We start from the raw sequence: 10,687 nt of genomic DNA on the forward strand, positions 1-10,687 counted from the left end.
TTTATTGGTTTTGTTGGTAACTGGAAGGAATATGTAAGTTGGGTTTTAAAGCTATGAGGTTTTTCTAACACCTGTTTTTTTGTGTTCTTAGTTCCTTTTTTCTTTTTTCCTCTAGGGCTTTCAGCAATTGTGAGGCCTTCAAGTATCAGACAGAGCACCAAAGGCATTTTTACTGCTGGTGAGAACTTTAAGAAGTTGCTTGGTGGGGCTGGGAAGGTGGCTCAGTGGCAGAGCACTTGCCTTGCATGCCTGAGGCCCTGGGTTCAATTCCTTAGCACTACATAAGCAAAAAGAAAAAAGCTAGAAGTGGTGCTGTGGCTCAAGTGCTACAGAGCTAGCCTTGAGCTGAAGAGCTGAGGGACAGCGCTCAGGCCCAGAGTTCAGGCCCCACGACCGGACCCAAAAAAAAAAAAAAGTTGCTTGGTGTTGGACCCCTGGACTGAGAGGCTTCTGTGTTCTTGGTTAAGATAGCACTAAGTCCAGTACAGTGCTCTCTTTAAGACCACACGCTGGGGTACTGCAGTTCTGTACAAACAGTCATGGCTACAGAAACCTGGTTGTCTAAAACATCAGAACAATGCATGCTGCTGGAGGTTTTGCTGCTGCTCTTGATTCTTGAGTAGCTCCTCCCTGCCATGCCTTGATGCTGCCCCAGTTACACATGTCGCTGAGCCTTGTACCCGCTCACCTGCCCCCAACCTTCTCCCTTTCCCTTCCCCCATGCAGATAACTACTTCTGTCTCTCCTCATGAGGAATTTTGCCATCTCTTTCTCTCTCTCTCTCTCTCTCTCTCTCTCTTTCTTTCTTTCTTTCTTTCTTTTCTTTTCTTTCTTCTTTCTTTTTTTTCCATGTGTGCTGGTCCTGGGGCTGGAACTCAGGGCCTGAGCATTGTCCCTGAGCTTTTGTGCTCAAGGCTAGCCTCTACCACTTAAACCATAGCTCCACTTCCAGCTTTTTTTTTTTTAATTAATTAGAGGTAAGATTATTACAGATTTTCCTGCCAGGCTAGCTTAGAACCACACTCCTCAGATCTCAGCCTCCTAAATATCTAGGATTCCAGGCTTAAACTGCCCATACCTAGGTTTACTGCAGTTTGTTGTTGTTTTTTAATGCTTCCAAGGTCTGGGAAGGTGGCTCAGTGGTAGAGTGCTTGCCTTGCATGCATGAGGCCCTGGGTTCTATTCCTCAGCACCACATGAACAGAAGAAGCCAGAAGTGGCACTATGGTTCAAGTGGTAGAGCGCTAGCCTTGAGCTGAAGAGCTGAGGGACAGTGCCCAGGCCCAGAGTTCAGACCCCACGACTGACCAAAAAAAAAAAATCCAAAAAAAAAAAAAAATCCAAAAAAGAATCCAAAAAAAAATCCAAAAAAGAATCCAAAAAAAAAAAATCCAAAAAAAGATGTTCAAGTTTAGGCAACCATCTAAAGCATGTCCCCAAGGGAGATTAGAATTCGGCTCTCCAGCCCCACCATTACCACTGCCACTCCTCAGGTAAATGTCTGCGGTTGTGGCACAGAGTCCTTTCCTCTCCTGTGATGCTCTTGTTCTCACAGCCTACATGGGATTGGTTTCATGGTTTCATTCTTTTCATTCTTTTACTTGCTTGGCCACAGTTGTCATTTTGGTGAAGCACGTGACCCACTCATTTGGAATGAAAATTGTAAGACCAGGTTGCATGTTTGACAGTCTCTGCTCCCATGATTGATGCTTAGGCTGGGGACAGATTAGGAACCATTTTCCACTAGGGTTTGGGGATCATTGCTGCAAATACTTCTCACGTTGAGGACCACTGTGAAAATCCAAAGCCAATCCCCTTCTTAGCCTTCACATGCGTTTTCTGGAAGCTTGTTAAGCCTTCCACTTTACTAGGCTCTGCAGCCTCCTGGTTGTCTCCCTTTGGTCTGTTTACTGGGTGCTCACTGTGCTTTCAGTTTGGAGACTCCACATAAGCTTTGATTTCCTCCAGTCTGTTTTCTCTATTCTCTTTGCGGAACTTTTATTCAGATGTTGGACCGTCTAAGGTAGCCCTACTAGTCCCTGGCTTGTCTTTGCTTTGTCTCCTAGTTGTTAACCTTCTTGTCTATTTGCTCTGCTTTCTGGGAGATTTTACTCAGTTTTAGTGTTCCTTTCTGTTCTTTTCTTTTTTTTTTTTTTGGTAGGTTGTGGGGCTTGAACTGTAGGCCTGGGCACTGTCCCTCAGCTCTTTATGAAGCTCAAGGCTAGTGCTCTACCACTTGAGCCACAGCACCACTTCCAGTTTTCTGGTGGCTTATTGGAGTTAGAGTCTCACAGACATTCCTCCCCAGGCTGGCTTTGAACAGTGATTCTCAGATCTCAGCATCCTATGGAGTTAGGATTACAGGCATGAACCATTGGCACTCGACTATTTCTTTTTTTAATTAATTGGGTTTTTTTGTGGTACTGGGATTTGGACTCAGGGTCTTAGGCTTGCTGGGCAGGTAACACTTGAGCCATGCTTCCAGCCCTATGTGTGCTAGATATTTTTGTGATAGAGTCTCTTCCTTCCAGGCTGGCCAGGACTGATCCTTCTCTGTACACTTCTGCGGTAGCTGGGAGGACAGTCCCCATGCCACCATACCCAACTTCTTTGAATGAAATGTTGTCTCCTAAACTCTTTTGCTTGGGCTACCTAGGAACTACATTTCCTCTTAAGTATCTTGGGTTTTATAGTCTATTATAGTCTTCAAAATCTCTGGCTCCCGAGTAAAACCAGGATTATAACTGCCCTGCTTTGTTTGTTTGTTTTTGTCATGGAATTCAGGGCCTGGGCACTGTCCCAGGCTAGCACTCTACCACTTGGAGTCATAGCTCCACTTCCAGTCTTCTGGTGGTTAATTGGAGATAAGAGTCTCATGAAACTTTTCCACCTAGTCTGGCTTTGAACCACAATCCTCCTATCTCGGCCTTTTGGAGCTCAAACCTAGAACCTTGTGCTGATTTCTCCTGCTATTTTTAATGACTAGCTCTTTTTTTTTTTTTTTTTTTTTCGGTAGTGGGCCTTGAACTCTGGTCCTGAACGTTGTCCCTGAGCTCTTCAGCTCAAGGCTAGTGCTCTACCACTTGAGCCACAGCGCCACTTCCATGACTAGCTCTTCTTGTTGGTACCTAAATGTTCCTTTATTGTACCTAGTTCTTTTATAGTCCTAAGCACATGGATGTCTTTATACATTGCCATTACTACCCTCCAAAATGTCAGTATTGATTCTATGTAAGCATGCTCTTTTCCATCTCTCCAGCATTCTTCAGCATCAGGTGGGAGGAAGGCTTGCCTAGACCAGGCCTCCTCCCTGTGCCATTTGTTGAGGTGCTCAGATGCAGAAGTGAGTACAGCACCACCCTGATTTCTTTTTTTTTTTTTTTTGTCGGTCATGGAGTCTGAACTCTAGGCCTGGGCACTGTCCCTCAACTCTTCATCTCAAGGCTAGCGCTCTACCACTTGAGACACAGTGCCACTTCTGGCTTTTTCTGCTTATGTGGTGCTGAGGAATCGAACCCAGGGCCTCATGCATACAAGGCAAACACTCTACCACTTAGCCACCTTCCTAGCCCCACCATCCTGATTTCTTAGGATGGTTATGAGGCCCTCCAAGGTACCATACTCTACAGGTGTGCGCGCATGCATACACACACACACACACACACACAGGTGTGAGCTTTCCATGGTGCTTGTGTGGCCACATCTGTTAGTGTCCTACAATCCAGCTACTTAGAGATCTATCCTTCAACTTGACCCTAACACCTGATGTTACCCTCTTGAAGAATTGGGGGGAAGGAGGGGATTCTACAGGAGTTAGGCCAAATCTGCTGAGAGATCTTCCCACCTTTGGGGGAAGAGAGTGCATAGCTTTGCATTTCTGATTAACATAAGCATTTACTGTCTGCTCCTACTGGTTTATCCTGCTGAGACTGTAGGTGTGTGCATTTTGATTCAAGCTGTGTGCCACACCCTTGCTCTGCTCTTCTTGATGAGGCTTGATGATTGGTTTTCCTGATTTTCGGCTGCCTGTGCTGGAAGGAATTAATAGAATTATTAATACATTGTTAGTTACTATAGTGGTGATAAGGGGGTCAAAAAATCCTTTCCTTCCAGAGATACATACTAAAATATTTACAGGAAAAGTGGTACAGTGTCTGGGATTTGCTTTGAAATAAATGGAGGAGAAGTAGTAGAGAGCTTCAGGATACCCGATCGTTTGTGTGTCCATGTGGTCCACACGGGGTACAGACACTGGGTAGATCCTGTTGTTCTGGCCGGGGTTTGTTTTGGGTTTGTTTTTGTTTGTTTTGAGACAGTCTTACCCTGTATCACAGGCTTGCCTCAAATTAAAGATCTCCCGGCCTCCTGTCTCATTCTCTCCAGTACTGGGATTCCTGTCTTTTTTTCTTTAATAAGCTTGAGTTTTTCTCTAAAACCCACTCATCATCTCTGTACCCGTACCTGAAATGTACCCTTGGCCCTCTTCCCTTTGCCAGCAGGGGGCAGTGCCTTGCAGCTCTGTGCCAGGCCCAGGCCAGGGCGACAGGATGTATGAGACCTGGCACCACGGCCACAGAGACCAGATCTGTGGGCATTCTGTCTGTGAAGAGCAGGGCTGCAAGGAAAGCTGTCTAGCATCATGCCAAGGGCAGGGGCTTAGGATCCCAGAGGCTGGAATTCAAATTATAACCACCGAGGCTTGGCCTGTCCCCTGGTTGCTCTGAGTTCTGAGAATAATTATGCCTGTCTCTCTAGGTTGAGGCGTTGAGGCAAGCACCTAGCACTGTGGCTGCTCTTTCCTCAGGCGTCATTACCTGGCAGTCACTTAAGCTATCTTTACATGTTCATGTAGCCCTGGCCCCTGAGGTCTCCCCGGGTCTCCAGCCATGCTGGGCACCAGTGGCCCATTTGCCTCCCCTCCGACTTCCTGCCCCTAGTTCTTGATGCCTCAGTTTTGCTTGGTCTTCCGGAATCCCCCAAGTCTTGGCTGGGTTTGGTTTTGCGGCAGGCTGACTTCTCTTAATCTGCAGGGTGAGAAACCCCCCTGTACTGGGTTTTGTGTTGCTTCTGCTGTGGCTCCCCAGAACAGGTAGCGGGGAAGATACGCCTCTTCGCCAGCAGATGCCTTTGGAAGTAAACTCAGTTACACTCAGGCAGACATGACTTAGAGGCCTGGTCAGTCATTCCTTCAGCATGTGTAGAGCTGGAGATGTTACCACTCCACTCACAGGACGAGGCTCTGTGGCCTCATTAGGTGATCAGTATATCTGCCGCTGCCCAGCGGGTACTCTTATGCCTGAATGCATCCCCTTCAGATCTCTCTCTGCCTAGAAGACATGGGATCCAGGCAGCTAGCCAACTCCATGCACAGTGAAGCTAATATTCTAGCTTAGAATCCGTGGCAGCATGTTCTCATGCAGTCTGACATTCTCTCATTACTTCCTTGGAAATCCTGGTCATCAGATACACCCATGCTTGACCTTGGGCACAGAGATGCTGCCAACGTCAAACAGTTGTTCTTTTCCTAGAGTTTCTCAATTAGAAAACAGTAGCAGCCTCTCTTAGATAGAGTTAATAACAACAGCACAATTCCCATGAGCAGAAGCCCACCAGCCAGGAGCCACAAAGAAAGTAGTATCCCCCCACCTCTCTACCTCATGTGGAAATAGCCGGCATTATCATGTCCCAGCCTGCTTATGGGAGACCACTGGAACTGTTTGAGGATGCTGGGCATGGGAACAAGAAAGGAGAAATGGAGATTCCGTGACCAGATGGGTAGGCACAGGCCAGGCAGAGAGAGGAGTGTGAAGTTTCTTTGAGGGCAGGAGAAAAGCCCCTGGAGTATTGTGGGAAGTCTGTAACAACTCAGGTGGAGTGGGGAGGGGGCTAGCTAGGCGTGCAGCAGCCAGCCACGGGGCTGGCAAACTGGGCAGCCACGCAGATGGAAGAGGTTCCAGCAGGCCTTTGGGACAGCTGGGCTGCCTCCTGGAGAAGCCTTGTGCCACTCCCTGAGGGGAGGAGGAGGCTCCATTTTGAAATCTTTCTTCATTTTTCCCCACCTGACTTGCTAGTCAACAGGAACTAACTGGGGGAAGATAGATACCTGTTTGCCTCTCTGACTTCAAAAGATTCACCTGAATTAACAGGACAGGTTTAGTCTTGTTAGGAAAATGATGTTGGCGTGCCATGGGTCCCTCCAGCCTTTTGCTGAAGCACAGTGGAGTGGCTCTTAGTTTCCCTGTTATGATTTTAGTTATAGGAGAAAGAAGGGTCCATTGTGACATTTCTACATATTACAGTGTATTCCCGTCACTCACTCCCTGTTCCTCTCCCTCTCCCCCTCCCCCTCCCAAAACAGTTTCAACTGGTTTCATTGTTCATAGTTGTCAACAGTATACTTGGACTGTAATCATCCTCTTTCATCATCCTCTGCCAGGGCACCCCACACACAGAGCCCACCCCCAGCTCACTGTTGATCAACAGCTTTCATTGAAGTTCTGTATGCTGCTTTTTGGATGTGTGCCATGTTATTTCATAATTATTCTTTCTCTTTTCTTCTTCCCCTTCTTCTCCTGAGAGTCTTTTAGCCATTTTTTTTTTTACCGTCTTCATATTTAAATAAGAACAGGCCTTCCCCACAAGCCCATCCAAGCCTCGGAATTGTTGAAGTAAGTTGTACTTTTACCTTGAGTGGAGCTTTCTTTGTAGACATGCCTCGCTGTGGTTGAAACCAATTGCAAGAGTCTTTGGGGGCACCAACTCCTCTGTCCGCCCCCCTCCGCCCCCTGCCCCAGATCTGGACTGGGAATCCTGGTGAGGGAGGCCTCTCAGCTCTGCACGTGGTGTGTGCTGACATGCTTTCTCATGATTCTCCTCACAGTCTGCATAAAAGTCATTTGCTTACGCATCTGTTTGCGTTGGAGCTGGGATTAGACCCAGGCCTTTGTGCTTGCCAAGTGTGTGTTCTCCACTGAGTCCTTTGTTGGGTATATATGTAAACATCTCCCAGTCTAGAGGGTGTCCTGCTCTCACATCTTAATAGTGTCTTATACTGCACAGTTTTTAATTTTACATAGTACTTTACCCAGTTTGTTCCTCTTATTTAGCACTTTTATGTTCTGCTTAGGAAATTTTTGCTTGTTTTATGGAGTTTTAAAGTCCTCCACATTTGTTGAAATTGAAGCATGGAGGGGCTGGATGTGGTGATAGTGACACATGCCTGTGATCCTAGCTACTTGGAAGGCAGAGATTGGGAGAATAGAGGTCAAGACAAGCCTGAGCAAAAAAAAAGCTACCAAAATCTCACATAGTAAGTTGGATGTGATGGTTTACATCTATAATCCCAGCTACTTGGGAAGTGTAGGTAGGAAGTTCACAGACTGAGGTTGACTCCTGGCAAAGGGAGAAACAGACAGGCAGACCTTAACTGAAAAATAATCCAAGCAAAAAGGCCTGGGAGTAGAGTATTTGCCTAGCAAGTACAAGGCCCTGAGTTCCAACTTCAGTACTGTTTGTTTTTTCGTTTTTGTTTTTTAAAGAAAGGACCCTTTTTTCTAGTCTGTTGGCTCTTCATCTTTTGCAAACCCAAGATTTATGAAAAGGTATCTAAACCTCTGGAGTCTGCCAGAAGTGTACATTCATGCCTGCACTGCAGGTCCTCCTGCAGCCTCAGGGAGTTCAGACTGACATCCAGCCTGTCTCTGGGCCCTGGGTAGTTGGGTGAGGAAATCAAGACCCAACTGGGAGCTGAACCAGGTCTCTTAACTCCTGTCCAGTGTTCTTTCTGGCACAGCTTCTTGCTGTCATCTTTCTGAGAGTGCAGAGGGAGTGTCTGAGTCTAGGAAAATCACCGTCCACCTGCGGTGCGTGTGACTCCCAGGGATGCCAGCTGTGTTCTCATTAAACGCTCAAGCTCCAGGGAGACTGGGCCCAAGTTTTCTGAAGGCGGCTGGGGGTGGTCACAGTCTGTACATCTGCCAACAGCCATGACTCAGTGCCCTGGGGTTGCTGCCTCCATCTTACCATGTGCAACTGCCTGCATCCTGCTCAATCTGATTGGTTCTGCTGGGATTTTAAAAAGCACCTTAACGTAATAAGTTCTCAGCCTCCATGCTAGAGCAGGTGAGGCTTGCCCCAGAAAGAAAACTGAAAGCATTGTAGGCAGAGCTCAGAGATTCTCACTAGGCCAGACTGGTTTGTCAGCTGGCAGACAACCCTGGCCAGAGATCCAGTGTGCACACGAATGACTTTCCTTGTGCCCTGCTGTTCTGCTACCCCTGCCTGTAGTGGCTCCTTCCTCTTGGCAGCTTAGGGAAGCCAAGAGACCACTCATACCCCAGCACCAGCTTGCCTTGCATGCATGAGGCCCTGGGTTCGATTCCTCAGCACCACATAAGCAAAAAGAAAAAAAAGCTGGAAGTGGTGCTGTGGCTCAAGTGGTAGAGCGCTAGCCTCGAGCAGATGAAGCTCAGGGACAGTGCCCAGGCCGAGTTTCAGCCCTAGGACTGGCCAAAAATAAAAATAAAGAATGAACTATGAAGTTCACAGGTTGGCATGACATGCTTGCTACTCAAAAGATTGTTGCTTCAAGATCTCAGGTACTGGGGCTGGGAAGGAGGCTCAGTGATAGAGCGCTTGCCTTGCATGCATGAGGCCCTGGGTTCGATTCCTCAGCACCATATAAGCAAAAAAGAAAAAAGCCGGAAGTGGCGCTGTGGCTCAGGTGGTAGAGTGCTAGCCTTGAGCTGAAGAGCTGAGGGACAGCGCCCAGGCCCTGAGTTCAGGACCCACGACCAGACCCAAAAAAAGATCTCAGGTACTAGGGGCCCATACCCATGCTCGGCAGAGGCTCAGTCAGAATCAGAATCGCTCTGCATTAGGGGGAAAGAGCAAACAGTAGAGGAGGTAAGGTTGATCAGGATACATCTCATGCATGAGTGGAATGTCACAATGAAACCCCCTCCTATATAACAAATGCTAATAAAAAAGAAAACAAATGTTGGCTGGCGCCGGTCACTCATACTTATAATCCTCACTACTCGGGATGCTGAGAGCAAAGGATTGCAGTTCAAAGCTAGTCCAGGCAGGAGAGTCCATGAGACACCTGGCTCCAATTAACTACCAGAATGCTGGAAGTGGAGCTGTGGCTCAAGTGACAGAGGGCTAGACCTGAGCAAAAAAACTCCAGGACAGTGCCCAGGCCCTGAGTTCAAGCACCAGGACCAACACACACATACATAGCCTATGCCTACATAGGCTGTGGTGACCTTTACCACCCCACATCCCATCCCTGCCCCACCTGCTCCAGACTAGTCTGGTGCGGAGCCCTTGGGCCCACTCCACACTCCTCAGCTTTGTCACCTGCTCTTCTTTCTCTTTCAGGCATGAAGAAGTCAGTGGTTTACAGCTCACTAAAGCTGCACAAAATGTGGAAAGGATGGATGAGGAAAGCACCCTGATTTTGCTTGTTTTTGTGTATGTTATATATAGTGAATAAAGTTCGGTCCTTTTTGACATAACAGTTTGTTACCTTGACCTACTACATGAATTTGAAGAGGCTGGAGTGTGTGTAATACTTGATTTTTAAAAGAACATTTTCGTTGGCATTTATCCAAGTGGGGCCCAAGTATGTGGAAGGGGCTACATGGCAAGGGGAGGGTCCTGTCTGAACAGAGCCCTGAGGTCTGCCCCCGGGGCACCACGGTGGGAGGTGTGTCAGCACTGCGCATGCCCATGAGCTTGGAGGCTGGGAATGTGCCAGCCAGGCTGTTTCCCTCACCAGCCTCCCCTGTGCTCTGTTGGGATTTGCTATCCAGGGCTCCCAAGTATCAAACAGTTCTTGGAATTAGGCTTTTTATGTTCTTTTGTTTTCCACAAGGCATGCGGGGGGGGGGGGGGAGGAGAGCTCTTCACAGCTCTCCTGAGGTAACTGCACACCCACTTGGCCTTTTCTTTCCATCTCTCTGCTGTGTGTGCCTTTGGAGTGTGGGCCTCCTACTTACTCTGCTTTCCTCATAATTAGGAGACTTTCGGGGCTTTCGCTGGGCCCTGTCTACGTTTGTTTACATGCTTTCGGGGCTTTCGCTTGGCCCTGTCTACGTTTGTTTACAAACTCTCCTAGAAAAGAAGGCATCCAAACAGCCCCAAGCAAGCCCTAATTGTCTGACACCCTCATCACAGCCAAGAGATAGAAACTGGCCCATTAGCTCAGCCCGAGCCACTTGCCCCAATCCCAGGGCCAGCCAGGCTTGGGCTGGAGGGTAGGCAGAGGCACTCAGATGGGAACTGGGGAGGGGTGGGTGCCGGGAGCAGCTCACGCACCTCACCTCATACCAGCATTGAGCCTCAGGTTCAGCCTGCGTCCATCCAGCTCCTGCTGTACATTGTCTCAGCACTCTTTGACAGATTGTTTCCTACCTTTGGGCTCAACCCATAGCAATCCAGATCAAAGCCTCAGAGTGCAATAGTGTTCCATCAGACTGGGTTGAACACAGACTCACTGCTGTGCAACTCTGAGCTTACTGTTATTTAGTATGAAAAATGAGCTGGTAATGACAAAGTCCCTGGAGTTGTGGTATGTCGTGAGTGCATGGTATTTTTTTTTTTTGTCGGTCATGGGGCTTGAACTCTGGGCCTGGGTGCTGTCCCTCAGCTCTTCAGCTCAAGGCGAGCGCTCTACCACTTGAGC

The 10,687-nt window shown here is 48.0% G+C and overlaps 1 protein-coding gene across 1 annotated transcript in view; it reads left to right on the plus strand.

Moving 5' to 3' along the window:
• Nucleotides 1-9,518, plus strand: part of Tamm41 (TAM41, mitochondrial translocator assembly and maintenance protein, homolog (S. cerevisiae)) — a 36,301-nt gene extending 26,783 nt beyond the window's left edge. The window contains exons 6-7 of the mRNA XM_013010394.1: nucleotides 116-178; nucleotides 9,382-9,518. Coding sequence (XP_012865848.1) covers nucleotides 116-178; nucleotides 9,382-9,458 — 140 coding nt within the window. The 3' untranslated portion in view covers nucleotides 9,459-9,518. The remainder of the gene's footprint in view (nucleotides 1-115; nucleotides 179-9,381) is intronic.
• The last annotated feature ends 1,169 nt before the right edge of the window (nucleotides 9,519-10,687 follow it).

The sequence above is a fragment of the Dipodomys ordii genome, unplaced genomic scaffold, assembly GCF_000151885.1.
Source record: "Dipodomys ordii isolate 6190 unplaced genomic scaffold, Dord_2.0 Scaffold12, whole genome shotgun sequence".
Lineage (NCBI taxonomy): Eukaryota > Metazoa > Chordata > Mammalia > Rodentia > Heteromyidae > Dipodomys > Dipodomys ordii.